A 21,308-nucleotide genomic window follows, 5' to 3' on the forward strand; every position below is an offset into this window, starting at 1 on the left:
TGAAATATATTTATTTGGTCTTCATCCCTGTTTCTGACAGAGAGCTCCTAAAACCCTTGTAATTTCCTAAGTGCTGAGAGCAGTAAAAAAGTGCCTTTTGTTATGTTAATGAGGTAACTTTCAGAATGCACCTGAGAATGGAAACTCCTTACCAACCCTATAGTTAGAAGGTTGGAAGTTTTAACCCCACCACTCCATCCCACCCTCATTCTCCAACCTCTGGGGGAAGAGAGAGAGGCTGGAGATTAAATTAATCACCAATGATGTTATTAATCATGCCTATGTAATGAAACCTTCCTAAAAACCCAAAGGACAGGGTTTGGAGAGCTTTCCAGTAGGTGAATATATGGAGGTTTGGGTAGAGGTTCACCTCAGAGAGGGCATGGAAGCTCTGGGCCCTTTTCCTATACCTTGTCTATGCATCTCTTTCATTTGCCTGTTTCCTGTGTTTTATCCTTTCATAATAAATAATAAACTAGTAACCTAATAAGTAAAATGTTTCTCTGAATTCTGTGAGCCACTCAAGCAAATTAATGGAACCCAAGTCAGGGATTGTTAGAACCCCAAATCTGTAGCCAGTCAGTCAGAAACACAGGTGATAATCTGGGCTTACAACTGGCATCTGCAGTGGGGACAAGAGACAGTCTTATACAGTTGAACCCTGAATTTGTGGGACCTGATGCTATCTGCAGGTAGATAGTGTCAGAATTGAGTTGAACTGTAGGACACCTAGCTGTATGTAAGACTTGCTTGTTGGTGTGGGACTTCCCCCCACCTCACCCCCTACACACACACACACACACACACACATTGAAATTAGTGATTGGAACTCTTTAAAAAATCAACTTGTCAGCCAACCAAAGTATAAAAAAGTCTGCTGTGATTGAGATTGTATTAAATCAATTTTGGGAGAATTAAGGTATCTTTCTCCATTTAGTTAAGTCTTTAATTTTTCTTAGCAATGTTTGTGGTTTTCAGTATACAGGTCTTTTACATCTTTTGTCAGATTTATTTCTAGGTATTTAATATATTTTATATTATTATAAATTTGTTTTTAGTTTTGATTTTTGGTTGCTAATATACAGAAATACAATTGATTTTTGTATATAAATCTTGTATCCTGAAACCTTGCTAATCGCACTTATTCTAGTAGGTTATTTTATAGATTTCATTGGTTTTTCTATATTGATGATCATATCATCTACAAATAAAGGCAGTTTTATTTTACTTCTTCTCTTTCCATCTGGATGCCTGCTATTACTTTTTCTTGCTTGATTGCACTGGCTAGAACCTCTGATGCAATGTTGAATAGAAGTACTAAGGACAGAGATCCCTGTCTTGTTTCTGATCTTAAGGGGAAAGCATTCAGTCTATTACTGAAATATGATGTCAGTTGTGGGTTTCTCAAACAAGCCAATTACTAGTTGAGAAAATACCCTTTTCCTAGTTTACTGAGAGTTTTGGGGGGAATAGGTGTTAGATTTTGTCCAAAAAAAAATTGCATCAGTTGAGATGATGGTATGGTTTTCAAGTTTATTAATAGAGTGAATTACATTAATTGATTTTCAAGTATTGAACCAATCCTGTATTCACTCATTGCACATGTAGTTTGACATTTCATTGTTAAGCACATATACATTTAGAATTGTTGCGTCTTCTTAGAGAATTGACCCCTTTATCATTATATAATTCCCTTCTTCATCCATGATAATTTTCCTTGCTTTGAAGCCTGCTCTGCCTGACATTCATATAGCTACTCTTGTTTTCTTTTGATTGTTGTTAAATGGTGTATTTCTCTCCATCCTTTTATGTTAATTTATATGTGTCTTTAGATTTAAAGTGGTTTTCTTGTAGACAGCATATAGTTGGATCATGTTTTTGCATTCTCTATGATAGTTTCTGTCTTTTAATCAGTTCATTGAGACCATTGACATTAAAAGTGATTATTGATCAAAAGTTGACCCTTGAACAATACTGGTTTGAACTGCATGAGCCACTTATATGTGGATTTTTTTTCCTGTAAATATACAGTCAACCCTCCACATACCTGAGTTTTACTTCTGCGGATTCAGCTCACTGTGAATGGAAAACAGTATTGGTTTTGTTGTTTCTGGTTTTTTTGTGTGGGTGGGGAGGTGGTATGTGTTTGTTAAGAAAAACAATGTGCTCTGGCATATTTCAGAGTGGTGCATTTTGCCTCCCCCTGCTAGAAAACCCCAAAGAGATATTTCTCTGATATTAACTATGGGAATCTGGTCAAGTTCCTGAAGATAAATTTCACAATATTGTGAGAGCCCCCTATGATTGTCCCCCCGGAGTTTTTAGCACTCAGAGTTGTCCACACAGAGCCTCCCACCATTCCTCAATTGCAGTTAAGGTTTTCTCACCCTGGCACCAGTTCCCCTGGCAGTTTCAGCTTATGGATCTCTGCTCCTCTTAGCGGTGACTCCCAGAATTTGCCTGTGTTTCCAGTGTTGGGGACAACAGTTTGTCCTGTGTCCTCCCCTCAGATGGAGCCAAGAAGAGTTGTTGATTTTTCAGTCTGTTTAGCTTTTTACTTGTTGTTAGGATGGAGTGGTGGCTTCCAAGCTCCCTACATGTAGAACTGGAAACTTTTTGAACAAATCAATTTAATCTAAAATAGTACATAAATCCTGGTCTTCACCCTTTCTTACCTCACCAATCCTATTCTGCTCCCCCTTAATCCCAGCCCCACCATTTTTCTCCCACTTATCTATAGATCTTAAATATTACTTTTTCCAAGAAGCTTTCTCTGACCCACTAACGTAAGTAAGTCCCCAAATTGAATGTTTCTTCAGCACTCTGTACTGACCATACATTCATTACACTTGGTAGAACTTTGTCTCTGATGTACTTTTAGTCTCTAACTCACTGTGTGGGCCCAGTGTCAAGCATGATATTTGATGCCTAGTAGAGTCGCTGTTATTTTTGTTGACTGTATAAATAAGAAAAGCATTCATGAATTTCACATGTATTACACATTACTTGTTTTTCCTTACATATTAATAACTAGAGGCCCGGTGCATGAAATTCGTGCATGGGGGAGGGATTCCCTCAGCCCAAACCTGCACCCTCTCCAATCCGGGAGCCCTCAGGGGATGTCCTACTGACGGCTTAGGCCCACTCCCTGTGGTTCTCTGCTCTCTGCAGGGCCTGCCTGCTCAACGCCGTGGCGACGGGCAAGCAGGCCCTGCTGTCTGCTCTCTGCAGGGCCCACTTGCCTGCTCACCCAGTCACCGCCGTGATGCGCAAGCAGGCCCTGCTGTCTGCTCTCTGTGGGGCCTGCTTGCCTGCTCACCCGGTCGCCGCAGCGATAGGCAAGCAGGCCCTGCTGTCTGCTCTCTGCAGGGCTTGCTTGCCTGGTTGCCGTAGTGACCCACAGGCAGGCCCTGCTGCTTGCTCTCTGAGGGGCCAGCTTGCCAGCTCGCCGCCGGTGGGACTGATAGGACTGGAGGACTCCTGGGGGTGGGTCCGGCTGCGCCGCCTGCCTGCCGCTCCCTCGGCGGGGCTAAGGGACTGGGCGCCGCCATCTTTGTGGCGGAGTGACAGTCAATTTGCGTATTCCCGCTTTATTAGATAGGATAGTATTGAACAAAGCAAAATTCTTAAGGGATAAGGTTATCGATGATTTTTCTAAACCATGTTTTAAATGTCAGTAATTAAAACTAAGAAGTACATTAATTATTATACTTTTGATCTAACACAGTAATATATATATATGGATGTGTGTGTTTTTCAGGATGCGGAAGAATACACAGATTTGCCAGTAAGGCATAATGAAGATCACATGAATAGTGAACTGGCAAAATGTCTTCCCTTTGAATCAAACCCTCATTCATTTGACAGCCCTCACACCAAAGCACATCTCCTGCTACAGGCACATCTCAGCCGAGCCATGCTGCCCTGCCCGGATTATGATACTGATACCAAAACTGTCTTGGACCAAGCTCTCAGAGTGTGTCAGGTATGAAAATCATTTCTGATACCTACATTTTCTCCCATCACTTCTTTTTTGTTGTTTTAGAATTAAATATACTTGCATTTAAACATTTTTACTGTGGCATTTTAAAGAAAAACCTGGTGAATCAAATCAAGAATTTTCAAAGGAAAAGCAAATATGAATTCCAGTCATTCATTTGATCAAAATGTATTGAAAGTAAACTATTACCAGGATTACCAGGCCCTTTTCTCGGCACTGAGCATACAGCAGTGAATGAGACAGAAAAGTATCAGCTCTCATGGGTTTCCAGTCAAGATGACAAGGACAGACAAAAATATGTCAAAGGGTAAAAACTGCTATTTAAAAATAATAATAATAATGTATAATATATAATAAAGGAAATATAGAGAAAGATGGGAGGTGCTGATTTGTACTATTTTTTTACTGTTGACACTATTACAAAATGTCCCCATTTTGCCCCACTCCCACCCCCACCCCCCCATCCTTCACCACACTGCTGTCTGTGTCCATGGGCTGTGCATATATGTTCTTTGGTTAATTTCTTCACCTTCTTTTATCCAGACCCTCCCACTCCCTACCCCTCTGACAGCTGTCAGTCTGTCCCATGTATCCATGCCTCTGGTTCTGTTTTCTTCGTCAGTTTATTTTGCTCATTTGATTCCACGTGTAAGTGAGATTATATGCTATTTGTCTTTCTCTGACTGGCTTACTCAGATTAGCATAATACTCTCCAGGCCCATCCATGTTGTCACAAAGGGTAAGAGTTCCTTCTTTTGTATAGCCATGTAGTATTTCATTGTGTAAATGTACCACATCTTTTTATCCACTCATCTACTGATGGGCACTTGGGCTATTTCTAGATCTTAGCTATTATAAATAATGCTGCTATGAACATAGGGATGCATATATTCTTTCTGATTGGTGTTCCCAGAAGTGGGATTGCTGCATCAAAGGGCAGTTTCATTTTTAATTTTGTTGAGGAAACTCTATACTGTTTTCCACAGTGGCTGCACCAATTTTTAATGTGGTGTTTAGGGACTATCTTACTTATAAGGTAACATTTAAGAAACAATTAAAGGAAGGGGGTGAGCCCCAGGTTTATGTGGGGGAGAGTATTCCAAATACTGAGAAAACTAATTCCAAGACTCTCATGTAGGAACTTACTTGGTATATTCAGGGAAATCAAGGATGCCATTGTAAAGAAGATGGGAAGGGGTGATTAGAAAGACGTCAGAGAGGGGTAGGAGAAGAAATTTTAGAAAAAAATAGGGTCAAGTCATGTAGGGAGTTTGTAAACCATGGTAAGGATTTTGGATTTTACTCTGAATGAGAGGGAAGATACTAGAGCAGTGGTTCACTAATGGTTATGTGGGATATATTTATGAATAGTTACTATACTAATTAAACAGAAATTCTCAAATATTTATTCATTTAAAAATACAATAATAATCCACTATACATTAATATAAATAACATGATTTTTCATGAAAAATAACTATTTTCCAAAATAATAAAAATTAGTGAAAAGTGTAGTATTGTTTTCTATTTTTGCAAGTATCTTTAATATCTTGCTTAATAGAAGTCAGGTAGATTAGTCACCTTTTGCAATGTTTGTTACAATATGTTTTAGTTGAAGTGCATGAAGAAAATCCAGCCTCACAGAGACGAGTAATTTTATAGCCTTTTCAGATACTTGTGGAAATTCTTCTTTGATACATATGAAACCTTGACATGTGATGTTGTTTTAAAGATTAGTTGCAGTGTGGAATCTGAAACCATGTCAATGATTTTTATAACTCGAAGGTGGCTAGACCACGTTGGTATGAGTGAGATTAGTAAGAATTGGTTGAATCAAAAAAAAAGATTCTGCTAATGAATTGGACAGAATTTTTAGGGAAAGTGAGGAACCAAAGATGATTCCAAAGCGTTTCTCCAGAGCAGCTGGAAGGCTGGGGCTGCTATTTACTGGGAAATTGAGAGGAACAGGGTAGGAGAAGCATAGCCAAGTGTGACTTTAAGAGATTTTGATTTTCTACATTTTATGACATTTCTGTAATAGAAACAATTTTAAAATTTTCAAAAGACCTCAGATGGTTTTAAAGGTAGAGTAATGAATCTGTGAAGATTTCTGTACAAGTACATTATGGAATCATTTGCAAAATTGAAGACTTGAAAATAAGTATCTCTCAGGCTGTAGAACACTGCAGAATATTACGATTTCATTTATGAATTCTACATCTGTGTAGAGTATCTACATCTATATGTGAATATGTTCCCAGAGAGAAGACTCAGAATAGTCACTAGATTCACTAAATATTCAGAAGATTCACTAAAAGATTAACAGTAGCCATCTCTGTGTAGCAGGATTTGGGGTGATTTTTAACTTATTCTTTATGCTTCTCTAAAATGTTTAAATGTTTTAAAATGAGTTTCTAAAAATTTTATTATCAGAAAAAAACTTAGTTTTATCATTTAAATGAATAGGGATATTTCCTAAAATTAGAGTAAGCATAAACTTATCAGGAATTAGAAGGGAAGTAAGGCCATAATAAACACATAAATTTTTTTGACACCCTTTTTGTAACCAACACATGGTTTATCTCTCTAGGAAGATGATTTGCCACTCTTCATTAGTCACACTTTATAAACGGGGGTTAAAGTTCCTAACATTTTCGCTAGGGCCCTGGATACCCATTTGTGTTTTCTATAACTGTTTTTCCCCCCTTAAACACTGACCTGTTAATGAACCCTGGGGTCAGAAAGGGTTGGAGAAAAGTTGCAGGAGGAATTAAAATTTTCTACATGTAGATATACTTAATAGATGTATATAGGTGCAGCATATCTAAAAGTTATTTAATCAACTTGCTGGTACTTTCTTTTTCACTATTCAGTCAGTAATGATTTTCAGGCTATGTGATAATAGAAATTAGCAATTTCTAAAGGAGTCTATTTCTAAGTTTGCTAAAAGGGCAAAGGATTCAGAATTTTAGCCTCTATTAGATATTTTATATATAACATCTAAAGAGAATAGTTTTCTCTTTAATTATAAAACTAATACCTTTCATAGCAGCAAATCTGGAAAAACATCAAAATTAGTCATTTATAGTAATTATGTCTTCACCCCCATGAATATAAGTTTCTTTTCTTTTTTAAATGTTTGATGAAGCTGCTTTTTAATTTTTTATTTTGAAATAAAATTTAGACATACATTATAAAAAGTTTGTAAAGAAAGTAACAACATTTTACTATATTCTTTACACAGCTTCCCCTAATGTTAACATCTAGCCTCAATACCAATCTAGTCCTATTAACTAATCCACAGGCTTCATTCAAATTTTATCAATTTGAATTTCACTCCACTAACATCCCTTCCTCTTTCATGACCTTGGCACTTTTGAAGAGTACTGGCCAGTTACTTTATAGAGTTACCCCTCCATTGGGTTTGCCTAATGTTTCCTCATAATTACATTGAAGTTATATATTATTGGCAAGAATGCCACAGACATGATGCTTTACCCTCTCGGTGTGTCATCAGGAAGCATGTGACATGAATGTCTCATTATTGGTGACGCTTACTTTGTGCACATGGTGGTATCTGCCAGGCTTCTCCACTGCAAAGTTACTTTTTTCCCTTTTGTAATTAATTGGTATCTTGTGCAAGATACTTAGAGGTTTGAGATTATGCAAATATTCTGTTTCTCATCATACTTTCTTACATTATTTTCAGTATCCATTGGTGATTTTTGTCTGAAATAATTATTACTATTATGGTTTCTATTTCCTTTATTCCCAGAATTTACTGTAAGAAAGAACTTTATTTATTTACTTTATTTATTTATTTGTGTAAGTATAGATTCACGAGTGTTTGTTTTATTCTACGAGGTAAAATCCATTACTGTCATTTATTTTGCTACTTATATTGTCTCAGTGTCAGCCACTAGGGCCTCTCACACTAGGTCCTGGATCACGTTGACATGCCCCATCATTTTGTGAACACCACCTCGCATTTTGGCATCTTGTGCTTGTTCCCCTGTCCCAGGCCTGGAATCAGCCATTTTTCCAAAGAGCCCTGGTTCTTTTTATCAGAGAATGGTTTTAGAGACTGGAAACTGAGTGCTTGTTGACTCCATCCCTACCTGGGTGTCTTCGCCTCTAGACCCACTCGTGGGCAAGACTAGGAAATGGAGCTATGTATACACAGACATCTATATCTAGTTGTTTATCTATAAGTGTATGTATGATTATATGTGTGAAAAACATTTGTATTCATAAAATCATGAGTTCATTCTAATACCTCTAATTTCAATCCAACACCAAAGGGTTCATTTTAATCCCCCCCCCCCACCTTGTTAATTTATGACTCCTTTCTCTACCTGTAAGAAACCTGGCTCTCACTAATCAAAATATATTTACTTATTTCCCCAATTCTTGCATACTCCTGATGTAGTTTTAGAATTACTAACCCTTCCTCCTCCAGAAAACAGATGTATTAGCTAGAGTAAAATAGTTATTATAGTTCTTTTTTGTATTTAGAGGCTTAGATGCTCCTTTACTTTGTACATTTGCAAACACACTTGTCCCTTCACTTGTTTCTTTTACAAATTTTTATTGTGTTATTTTATAACCTTTAACTTAATAATTTATAACATTAAGTATTCTCAAGCATAATCACTGCACTTTATGCCTTTACATGAAGGTTATAGTTTATTTAATGAGTTCTCTATTGTCAGACATTGAGTGTGCAATTTTCCTTTATTATAAACTAGAGGCCCGGTACACGAATTTGTGCATCAGTGGGGTCCCTCGGCCTGGCCTGTGGGATCAGGCTGAAACCAGCTCTCCAACATTCCCCTGAAGGCTCCCAGATTGCGAGAGGGTACAGGCCTGGCTGAGGGGCCCCACCGGTGCATGATCAGGGCCAGGGAGGTGCGAGGGAGGTTGGCCAGCCAGGGAGGGACCGCGTGAGGGCTCTAGGGCGTGTCCAGCTTGTCTCACTCAGTCCCGATTGGCCAGACCCCATCAGCAAGCTAACCTGGTCGGAGTGTCTGCCCCCTGGTGGTCAGTGCACGTCATAGCAGCAGTTGAGCGGCCTAAGCATATCATTAGCATATTACACTTTGATTGGTTGAACGGACGACCAGACACTTAGCATATTAGGCTTTTATTATATAAGATTACAAACATTAGTGATGACCCTCTTAAACGTTGGCTTGGCTTTTCAGAAGTCACCTAGAAAGAAACTTAGTTGTCCTGAGATGGCAACAAGCTTCATATCTTAAATCTCTTATTTCTGCAAATTTTTTGTAAGATTATGATAAAAGCAAGCCAGGAAGAGGAAGGAATATAAGGGTTGCCCTTGGAAAATTTGAGCAGAAAATTAAGAGTAAATAAACTTTTCCATGACTGATTGACCATTTTAATGATTGTACCCTATTCTCATTTGATGTGTGAATACTGTTGGCCTTAGAAAGCATTAGTTCAAGCAGTTTTCCAAGCAACAGCTCTGCTGACTGATTGAAAATTACACTGTTGCCCTCATGGGACATCAGAATGACCTTGTGTTTTGTGTGTGGGACATAGTGCCACCAGCTTTTACTATAAATTCAACTCTGCTCCTATTTTAGTATAAGGCTTAGTAAAGTCACTTAACCCCAGTGCCTGAGTAAAATACTAGTAGTACCTTACAAGAGTGGGGCATTAGTGTTAATGTTTAAAGTAAACAACAATTTGAGAACTCAGAGAACTAGGTCTGTCTTAGTATCCTCATTCTCAATAGTTCTATTTCTTTGCTTTTCCATAGTCATTTAACTCTAAAGATTTTTATTCTCCCTTTATTTTCTAGAAATATACCTTTTACTTGAGCCATCATTTAGATTATGAAAACTCTTTAATTTTGACTACCTATGTCCTAGGTAATCTTTCACAAAAGAAAACAATAGTTGTTGTAGTGGTAACTTACTCTGGCTTAAGTCAGAATATACAATATAGCTTGCCTTCTCTTGTACCCATCTGAAGTTAGGAATCAAGGTCATTTGTGTCAATTCTGTTGTTTTAAGGTGTTTTTGTTATGGTTCCTTTTAATATTTTTCTGTTACGAACATTTCCATTTCCATCCCACTCAACAAAAATAAGGGTAAAAATTTCTATACATATCTCAATTTTTTAATCTTCTTAAAATATTCTAATTTATAAATTGGACAATTTATGGAATTGATTATTCTTGCCATTCACCTTTGAGCTCCTCTTCTTGATCACATTAACTTTAAAACATATTTGTAGAATGTAGTAAACGATGTGGCATAATTTCTGTGCCAAATATACCAAAGAAAAAACTTTGTTAGCTTTTATGGGCGGAAAATTTACAAATAAGAAGTATCAAAAAATAAAATGACTTGTCTAAATTTTCCAAATGTGATGGCAAAGCTAGAACTGGTGATAAGTGCCTGGTGTTTTGATTAGCTCTCTCCCTCACACTGTTTGTTTTTATCAAAGGACAAAGAAATTGTTGTTCAGAGAAGTTAAATAAACTAAAGGTGATATGTTGAGGCAGTACATATGGAAACCTGGACTCTAAATCCTGCCCTAATATCTCTGATCTTTTCTAAAAATGCCATAGGTCTTTACATTAAAATCATTTTTATTTACATGAAAAACTACCTAAATGCAATACTAAGCCAAATCGTATAAGGGTTCCGTTGTCCTATAAAGATGGATTTTAAAATTGTACTTGTGGTCTAGTCAGAATTTGTTTTAAAATGTGAGAACTTCACAGGAATTTCCACTTTTTTTAAACTAAGAATTTTTAAATTAATCCCTCCTTTTCATTGTGTACTCAAATCACCTTCCGTTAATTACTCCAGTTCCCTTTTCAACAGTCTGTCTATAATTACTTTAACCAGTTTCTAAGAGGGACTTGTTGATATGATTGATATTTGTAATTGCTTTATTATATCACTCTACAGTGTCCAGATGATATGCTGTTTGTTTTTTTCTTTTGTAGCAACTGCTTATGATTCTTCTTGAGGATTTTATAGTATGCTAGATCGACCATGAATTAATCACTTAACTTCCCCACATTCTTTCCTAAAACTACAATAATTGGAAATAATGGGGGAAAGGTCAGACTGGAGATACAACCATAGGAGAAAGGAGAATGCCAACAGAATTACAAGATGACCCTGTAATACATAGTATGTGCACACTAGAACAACCTATGCATAGTTTTACTATTAAAATACACATACATACATTTTATATTCCTCTTTCTTTCTTGAAGGTTTGCTTTCTCTGCTCAGGTTGGATTATTGGCTTCTTTCACTGGCTTATCACCACCACCACTAATGAGAAATCCTTGGAGATAGCCTTTGTCCATCTCACTGATGCTTTTCTGAAAGTCTTCAAACCTTTAGCAGCAATAGGCAATCTCAGATTCTTTGCCCCAAGATATGGAACTAGCAACTCCCCAAATGATAGCAGACATCTTCTCTTTACTATTGAGCAAAAGTATAAAGTTCTATATTCTACATAAAGGAACATATTTATAGAGATTGAATTCATGTTCCATTGCCCTAATGGAAATAGGCAAAAGTAAACTAGAGGACCTGCCTTAATAATAATCTATGTGATTCAGTTCTTGAAAGGAAGATCTTTAAGGAGCTATGTTATGATGGTTTCCTCTGTTTTATAAATTCTTGCATCTAACTTTAATATAGAAGCTGTTATTTTATACTAGTGTCCCAGTGCACGGATTCGTGCACATTGAAAGGAAATTAATTAGAAGAAATATTTTAATATCGCTATTCACCCTTTCTCTATAATAGAAGTGGTCAACCAAATTCAATGACAGATTGAAACACACGCGTGTGATTGGCGCCAGCGAAAGCTTTATATATATAGATAAACTTGCTTAATTAGACATGCTTTCTGACTTAGCTAAACTTTTTCCAGCCCAGTGAAGCACCCCAACTTCTCTTTCAGGTAATTGTCAGCAACACAGTAGTAAATATCAACATGCAGCAGATTATTATTGTAGATCACGCAGGGAGGACAAAGGGTAAAATATTTAGCTGCAGCAGTGTTTGACTATATTCTGCGCAGTGAGAAAACCTGAAGTTATTTTCGAGTTCCACCATTTCTTTTCAGTCAGGTCAAGTTTCTAAACTTACTAACTCTCTGTTTTCCGGCTAATGAAAAGAAAATAGGATTCTACCGAGTCTCCTATCTACCTACTCCAGAACTTCTGTGAGGATCAAATGAGATAAGGCACGTGAAAATGCTTCACAAACATTTGGTTAAAGTGTAAAATGTTTACACCTGGCTATAAACCAAGTCGGGTTCCTGGGCTGAAGAAACTTCAAGGAGGCTAGTCGCTAGAGAGAGGAAGCCAGGTGTTGCTATGTGATGTCATTACTGGGCACCCACAGTGACTTGTTTCCGGGCTGGGCTGGGCTGTGGGCTGCACTTTGCACCATGGGGTCTTGGCAGCATTGGCTGCAATTTGGTGGCGTGTCACTCCGAGGTGGTGGTGGGGCCTGTGTCCCACTTGGGGGGAAGCTGAGTTGGTTTGTCAGTGCCAGGTCCATGGTGCCGTTTATTTTTAAATGGCCAGTGTGCATCATGGCAGCTCCTGCATTGAGCGTCTGCCCCCTGGTGGTCAGTGCGCATCATAGCTACCGGTCAGACACTTAGCCATATAGATAGATAGATAGATAGATAGATAGATAGATAGATAGATTACATTCCGTAATGCCCAAATCTTTTTGAACTACTGAGTTTCACTCTTCTCTTTCACAGATGAAATAATATGTAGTTCATCTACTCAAATTAATGTTAATATTTTCTAAAAGGCTTGATCAATTGTCATAAAAAGTGCTAGTCAAAAAATAACTTTAATAAGCTGCATAAATAAAGGCAAATTGTATACTTTTCTCCATTTAGAGAACCTTCTTAAATTTGCAAAATCAAATCCTAAAAGGTTGTTGATGGAGTTATTGTTTAGCCCAAACTTCAAAACAATAACCTGACATTTTTATCTTTATAACAATATCTTAATAAACTTTAAAAGTGTATTACATGTAAAATAACTAGTACTATAATTTTCTAGAACCCACTACTATTCTGAAAAAAATTGCATCTTCAACCTAGTTTTAAAAGTATCTTAATTAATAACAAAATATGTTTGCATGTACATTTTAGGATCTGAGAATAGGAAAAATCTGATAAGGGAAGCAAAAAAAATATTATATGAATATTTCTTATTGGCCTAATTCTTTTAACTGAAAAATACTATGACTATGCCTGGGTCTATATTCCCATTAAGAAATGATTCCCATTTGTAGTAGATTAAAAGCATAGAAATATTTGATAATACCAGGAGATAGAGCTGCCATGGAGCAAGGCTAATGTAACCTTTGAGGAATATTTACCTATGGGTGCACTAAGCACAGGCTCTGTGGGTTGTCAGTGTATTGAAGAATGTCAGTGTCAAGTAAATGAACAAGTTTTAGAATCATAGAGTCAAATACAGTTACCAGTGAAAATAGTCCAGGTATTACAGAGCTTAACAAAAGGAGTGCTTAGTCAAGTCCTTAGTCTAATTCTTGTTAAGAAATGTTTTAATACAGCAAATGGTAGATAAAATTTTCTATGTGTTCTTAGTAGAATCCTCTCATATTTTTAAATGCTTATAGTTAGACTAAATGAACAGACTACCTTTACATGGAGAGCATAGCACAATAAGCTTCAGAAAGCTTCTTCAAATTATTTTGAAGAAAAGATAGATGGGTTATAAGTAAATAATTTTTAGACTTCCAAAATTGGATTATACATAGTTAGTAGTCCACAATTTGAAGAGTTAATAATTGCAACTCAAGTCTTTAAATTATCCTAAAATGAAAATTACACTATTAAGTTTTTAGATATATCTCTTTTATAAGTATGTTTCAAGGAATATTAATACTATAAGCATACATTTGGAGGATTTTGTACCATGCAAGGTATGCTGGAACCTTATCAATAACTATTTATAATGTCACTGACTGTTAAGGTGACTTGGGCATAATTCTTGGCACATAGTATCTCTCAGTATGTCATGGGTGAATGGGATGAATAAATAGTTCACTTTTTCCTATCTAGTTCTTTTTTAGGAGAAGATTAAAAAGGGCAATTTATTATGTGTAGATTCTCATAATGTTTTAAAGATTATCTGCCAAGTCTGAATTGTCTACCAACACATGTAGTCTGTTGTAAACATTAGTGTGACCTTATCAAATTCATAGAGGCGGGGAAGTCTAATTCAGGCTGCAGTCCTGGACAGGCTGCCAGGAGCTCATGTCTTGGCATAGGAGCCTGATGAAGTTTTATTAATGGGTGACTATTTAAAAATAAGTAATTCTAAATGAACTTAATCCTGAGTGATTATTCTTCCAACTGCAAAGGTCCACAGTAGAGTGCAGAATCATCTTCTAATATCAAAGCTATGTTTTAATTCTACAGCAGAACACCTAAAACAAAGCACCATTCCCCATTTCAGAAGCAACATGGAGCTGATGCATTTAGCATTTCCAAAACTAACACAAATGTGTGGATTTTGAGGTATTAAACACCTTTACTTTTATGGATTTATAGACAATCTCCCTTCAAGGACTGTAATATAATTTGGAAGGCTATTTCCTGCACGGTAGCTCTACCTGTAAGCTTTTGTAAGACAGTTGGTGATGGTTTATTGACTATATGATGCTATTATGAAGGATACTTCTACCCCCAGCTCCTCTCCTCATACCCACATAACAACCCTTTTCCCGGTTGGGGCTGTAGGAAATGAGTAATGCTTAACCCATTTGTGTGATCAGTTCACTTAAGCAGCTACTGTGAAATGTTAATCACAACTTTAATTTGTACTGCATTAGCATTTTGATTAACTTGTAGGCTTGCTAGCGCACTTGAAGCGCTTTTACTCATAGTTACAACTCGGAAATGACTTTTTGATTAATTAAGTTTGTTAGACAGCAGCTGAGCTTCCTGAATGCTAACCTTCTGGGGGTAAAAGTTCAGGAGAAAGTTACTGTGAACAACTGTTGCTATTGAAAAAGATTCTTATGAACATATTTATAGCATTTTAATTATTGACAAAATATTGGGTCATTATTTACCACTGACCTGAACCTTGAAAGGAGTGTGCCTTTCTATCAAGAAAGCTTTTTTCCGGTTTTCCCATCATCGTTAAACTGCTGGGAGTTCTTCAACTAAGTAGTGCATTTATTTCCTAGCAGATGTCTAACAACTAATGTTTTAACAGGCTGCCTGGGATGAATTTCCATAGTTGTTTTTTTTCTAAACTTTCTATTTTATAATTTTAGATTTATAGAAAAGTTGCAAAGATAGAACAGAGTTCCCAGATGTTCATACCCAGTTTTCCTCTATTACTAACTTATGTTAACATGGTACTTTTGTCATAATTAATGAACTGATATTATTATTAACTAGAGTCCATATTCATTCAGAATTCTCCAGTTTACTTAATGTTCTTTTTCTGTTCTAGGTTCTCATTTAAGATACCACCTTACATTCAGTTGTTATGTCTTCTTGGCTCCTCTTGGCCGTGAATTTCTCAGACTTTCATTGTTTTTATGATCTTTCCATAGTATGTTGCTCTCTCAAGACATCCTATATATAACAATCTGTTTTTATAAATTAATTAAAATCCTTTTTTATCATTCTAAACTAAATAAATCTTCCCCTTAAACTCTGATAGTATATTATCTTTATGTCGCTTAATTTGAACAGAAGTAGCACCATTATCTAGTCATTTCAACCTTTGTCATTATCTTATTTTCACGTGATCGTTGTAACCCCTACACTATCATTCCATACTTTAGGATGGCTCTCGGGGGATGTGAGGAAAAGGAGAACAGGTTCCTTGAGAGGGAAGAGGAGAGGGTGCAAGTCATCAGAATGCTGAGAGGGGTAGAGAGGCTGGAGCCTCCTCCATGCCACTTCACCGAGACACCCTGCAGCCAGTCCTGAAGACACTAAGGACTAAGTTCACAGACTATTTCTTCTTGTGGTGGGATTTTTTGTTTTGGTTTTTTTTTTATTAAAGTATAGTTGACATATATTATTTTCAGGTATAGAACATAGTTACTCAACATCCATATACCTTATGAAGTGATCACCAATACAGTTCTAGTAACCTTTTGGCATTGAACAAAATTATTACAATATTATTGACTATAGTCCCCATGTTGTACATTACATCATCATTCACAGACTTTTTAAACTGAAGTTTAGAAAATTTTAATAATGGACCTTAGACCTACATCTTTTTATCCACCTGATAACATAATTCTTGATGTACAGTAAATGCCTTAGCTTTCCTTCGTGTGGCCTAAGCCAGCAATTCTGTTTCCTTGCAATGAAGTTATCTTAATTTGGTGGTCACAGTGCTCAAAGTTTCTGTTTTACCCTTGGATTATTTAAATCCAGAATTCAATTTTGTTTGAAAATATATTTAATGCCTGTATATCAAATATTAAGATGTAGTTATAACCAAATGATAGATTCAATTAATTCAAAATTTTGTTTTTCAAAAATTGTGTTGACAAAATTAGTTCAGACACTATGATCAATTAAATGTATGATAATTTGTCTGGAGTTTATATTCTTCTGTTATGTAAGGGAAGAGGACAGATAAACCATTTTAAACCCTTCTTGAAGGGTATATGTAAACTAGAGGTCTGGTGCATGGATTCATGCACCAGTGGGGTCCTTTGGCCTGGCCTGTGGGGATCAGTGGACCTCCGCGCTGCTGCAGCCCGGCCTTACCCACCAGCTCATCGGGCTCCAGTCCGCTGTCCGCGTCAATCCTGCACAGCACAAAGTAGTGCGCAAAGTGGCAGGTGACCGGGGAGGAGCCCGAGCCTGGGCTGGGTGCTGCGCTGCTCCTGTTCATTCCAGCCCCGCTGCACCTGTCTCTGCAGCTGCGCTCACCAGCTGTCAGCCCAGTAAATGGCACCCTTCTGTCAGCTGAGCTGTGCTCCTGCTGTGGGAGCTCACTGACGACTAGGGGGCAGCTCCTGCATTGAGTGTCTGCCCCCTGGTGGTCACTGTGCATCATAGCTATCAGCTGGTCATCCTGTCATCTGGTCATCTGGTGTATGTAGACTAGAGGCCCGGTACATGAAATTCGTGCATGGGGGGTGGGGGGGGGGTCCCTCAGCATGGCCTGTGCCCACTCCAATCCAGGACCCCTCTCGCAATCCAGGACTGCTGGCTCCTAACCATTCGCCTGCCTGCCTGCCTGATCACCCCTAACCACCTCTGCCTGCCAGCCTGATGCCCCTAACTGCTCCCCTGCTGGCCTGATCACCCCTAACCACCTCTGCCTGCCAGCCTGATTGCCCCTAACCACCTCTGCCTGCCAGCCTGATCACCCCTAATTGCTCCCCACTGCTGGCCTGATCACCCCTAACAGCCTCTGCCTCAGCCCCTGCCACCATGGCTTTGTCTGGAAGGACGTCCGGAAGATGTCTGGTCTAATTAGCATATTACCCTTTTATTAGTATAGATCATTCAGAAGTAGTAGAATATAGGGTAATGAGCACAGATATGAATTGGAAAACCAAGGTGAAATCATAACTTTATCATTTTATCCATATGAGAATGAGGTCTGGGATGTGTATAGTTTGTGTACCTCTCTTTGTTTTTGGTCTCTCCCTCTCTCCTCATCCATCTCTCCTTCCTTTCTCACTCTTCCCTCTTTTGCCTCTCAGTCAGACATAGGCAGACACATACACTACCCCATTTCTACATTTCCTCTGAAACTTCTGAGTTGGCTAATTCTTTTTATTTTTCCAATAATTAAGGTCTGCCTCCTCCCATCCCTCCATCCACATCTTTCTTTTCAGATTTCTGCTTCTTTCATCCATTTATGTTTTACTGTCAATGTCTGCAAAATTTCTATTTCAAGTATGTTCTAGATTGTAGATCTTTTTCCTCACCTTTCTCAAACACCCATTCATAGTCTTCAGCTCCATCTCTTCTCTTGCAGTCATCATAGTGGCTTCAAAATATCCCTTTTCTACTTCATAATTGCATGCATCCCAGACCGTTCCACTCTAATAATTACCGTATTCCGACCACTTTAGGCACCACCTTCATGGTATCACCCTCTGACTCTCCTCTCTAACCACAAGTTCTGTACCAATCAGCTTAACTGAACATTTCTGTTACTCATTGGACCTGGAACCTCTTATGCTTTCCTCATCCATTAGTTCAGTCCCTACTCACTTGCCACCCTAAAAGCATTGGCCCTAGAGTTGACCTTTTCTACAGTGATGTCACCAGTAGGCTCAGATCTGTCAACTCTCTGGATTCTCTGTCAACATCTGAAGCCTCTGCTTCAACACCCAAATTAATCGTAATCACTATTGCTAGAGAAAATCATAAAACATTGCTAGTTGCTTCTCTAATTTCTAATTGTTTCTAATTATTTTTATAATTATTGCTTCAAAGTCATGCTTTTAAAACTCACTGTTGTGCTAGTTTTTAATTAATCCCCGCCCCCCCCCAGTACTTTTCCAAACTTTTTCCTTCTCCTTTCCAGTACACCTTCTCCCAGCAAGAAACATCACCTCCCACTTACTGAGATGATTGAGACCCTGTAATATGAATGCTATCAACGTCCATCCTCTTCACCCCAAAGCTTCTCTCTCTCTCTCTCCAGTGATGCTGTGTGTGAGGTCTTCGGGGACTAGCTGAAGCCTCTCTTTCCTGGGAGGCCCACACACCCCAGCAGCAGAAACCTCATCTTCCTCTGATCCCAAGGGGTCTTTTCTGTCTGCAGCTGATTCTGTGCTTGGTATGTGCTGCCTTCTTTTTTGACTTAGGTTTTCCTGCATCTGACTTCAGAGATACTACAGTCCACTTGGAAAGATAGAAAGTGAACTTTATAAAAATAAGTAGCAATATAATGAGTATATTGGCATTTTAGTGATGAAAGATTAAAGCGTACAGGAGATAAACACAAGCATAATCAAACTCCTTGACTTTTCAAAAAGAAAAATGAATACCAATGGTGAAGTGATTTGCCTAAATTCTTACATTTAATTTAAAGGCACAATACTCTAAGCTGTCAGGCCAAGTCTCTTTCTGGTATACGAAACCATCTTCAAACCGGAATCAAGTGTTTAGTAGGAGTTATCCATCTGTTTCTACTTAATCCAAACTTAGTGTTTGCTTTAAGCATTGTCTTGTCAGAAGAGCTTCTCAGAGTTCCATTTTACCTAGTACCACATTTACCATAGGATCTGCTGTCTAATATAGGACCTCCTGGAATTTCATACAACCTTCCTTGCATCCTTAACTTTATAGGCAGTACCTATACTGGTTAAAAGTAAGCGCTTCAGAGTCAAGCTCCCCAGAATTTAACTCCCTACTATACCCACTTACCAGACCTGTGTAAGTGGGTATAGTGGGGATTTAGGCAGGCGTGTTTTTTTTAACTGCTCTGAGCCACAATATATTCATCTGCGTAATGAGTTCAAATTCAATAACTTACATTACATGGTTATCAGAGTGTTTAACAAATAATACACACTTTACAAATGACCACTCTAATCGTAGTTGTTTCAGTAGTGCCCTGAGAGTACCTTAAATGCCCTCACCTCTTTATCCTTTCCCACCCTCACAGTTCTCATCTCCAGGTAATCCCCACTCTGCTATCCTCACCTCTGCCCCTAAGCTGCTCGTTTTAACTCTTCTGGCTGCCCACTTTGTTCGCAAGATTTCTAAGTTGGTAGTCCTAGCCCATACTCTCTCTCCTGAGCTCATTTTTACCTGAATCTCTCATGTGGCTTTATAGTGGCACCTTAGTTAAAATACATTCAAAATCAAACTCATCACCTGCTCTCATAAATGACAGCCCCACAGTTTATGTTAATCATGATAAGGTTTTAATTGTAGTGTAATTTCATAAATGAACACAGTGTTATAAATCATATTTCCATCCTGTCACAGCTGGACATGACAAGGAATTAAAATTGATTCCAACTTAGTAGGAGAAAGTCTCATGCACAGAGTCAGACCCATCCATTTGGCCCCTATACTTCGAATCATATTAGCTTTGCCTGGGAGGTAGCATGCCAAGTAGAAAGTGGATTAGCAGTAAGAAAGGACTGTGTATTTGCCTCATGTTAATGCTAAACTGGTAAAAATGTCCAGTTATTTCTCCTCGGTATCCTAAAACAACCTTTTGTTGTTGAATATTATATATCTGTAAAGGACTTCGAGATGGCCTGGAGAACTGAGCCATGATCTCTAGCTGCTATCAAAGCCAGCCCCACTACAGGGAGGAGCATATGCCTATGGATCCTTATCTACCAGGAGGGCTGCTATAACAGATATGAGACACAGGGAGTCCATCCCAGGCTCAGGCTACCAGGACCACCCATTTACATGGACCATCCCTTGGCCTTAGCCCTGTCAGGTGTGTACCTGTGAACAATATCGTGGCTTGCCCACTCAAACTGAGAACCAAGCCCACATCCTTCACTTTGGCCTGAGCTACAGGATCTGTCTTTGGCCTTGTCCCTTGGCTTTCTTCTAATTGCACACCTCTCCTAATGAATATTCTGCCTGTTCCATGCACCTGCTTCCAGCCTCGCATGCCCGGCCCCCTGAAGCCTTGTGCTACTCAGTGCAGAAATCAACACCGAAGGGCCCAATAGAGGTCCCTGTTAGAAAGAGTGGATTGTTTTAGGGTGTTCTTTTCACTTGATAGAAGAACTTGAAAGTTCATAGAAGAACTTTAAAAATAGGCAGCTGTTGATTGACATCTGCTACGTTCTGGGCAGTATATTGGACATCTTATGTCGTACATTATCCTATAAGGAGGTATAGTACCCCTTAAGGGTACATTTCTCTTCTAAAAATGAGAAATCTAGCATGATAGAGTTAGGTGATTCCCCAAAATTTACACATAGTAAGTGGGACAAAATTGGGATTTAAACCTGTGTCCATCTGATATCAAAGCTTGTAATTTTTTCCCTACACTCTATTAATAATCTTTGGGAGATGCACAATAAAGTGGGCAGAACATTGTTATAATTGTTGTAATGGAATTTTCACTAATAAAAAGAGTATTTTTTTTAATATATTTTATTAATTTTTTACAGAGAGGAAGGGAGAGGAATAGAGAGTTAGAAACATCGATGAGAGAGAAACATCGATCAGCTGCCTCCTGCACACTCCCTACTGGGGATGTGCCTGCAACCAAGGTACATGCCCTTGACCGGAATCAAACCTGGGACCCTTGAGTCCACAGGCTGAC

At 38.2% G+C, this 21,308-nt stretch overlaps 1 protein-coding gene across 8 annotated transcripts in view; it reads left to right on the forward strand.

The window, feature by feature from the left end:
* ASCC3 (activating signal cointegrator 1 complex subunit 3) overlaps positions 1 to 21,308 on the forward strand; it is a 255,129-nt gene that overhangs the window by 222,112 nt on the left and 11,709 nt on the right. For all 8 annotated transcript variants that reach the window (XM_014531334.1, XM_005883805.2, XM_014531335.1 and 5 more), the window contains one exon: positions 3,761 to 3,985. In XM_014531334.1, coding sequence (XP_014386820.1) covers positions 3,761 to 3,985 — 225 coding nt within the window. The remainder of the gene's footprint in view (positions 1 to 3,760; positions 3,986 to 21,308) is intronic.

This window comes from Myotis brandtii, unplaced genomic scaffold, assembly GCF_000412655.1.
Source record: "Myotis brandtii unplaced genomic scaffold, ASM41265v1 scaffold8, whole genome shotgun sequence".
Lineage (NCBI taxonomy): Eukaryota > Metazoa > Chordata > Mammalia > Chiroptera > Vespertilionidae > Myotis > Myotis brandtii.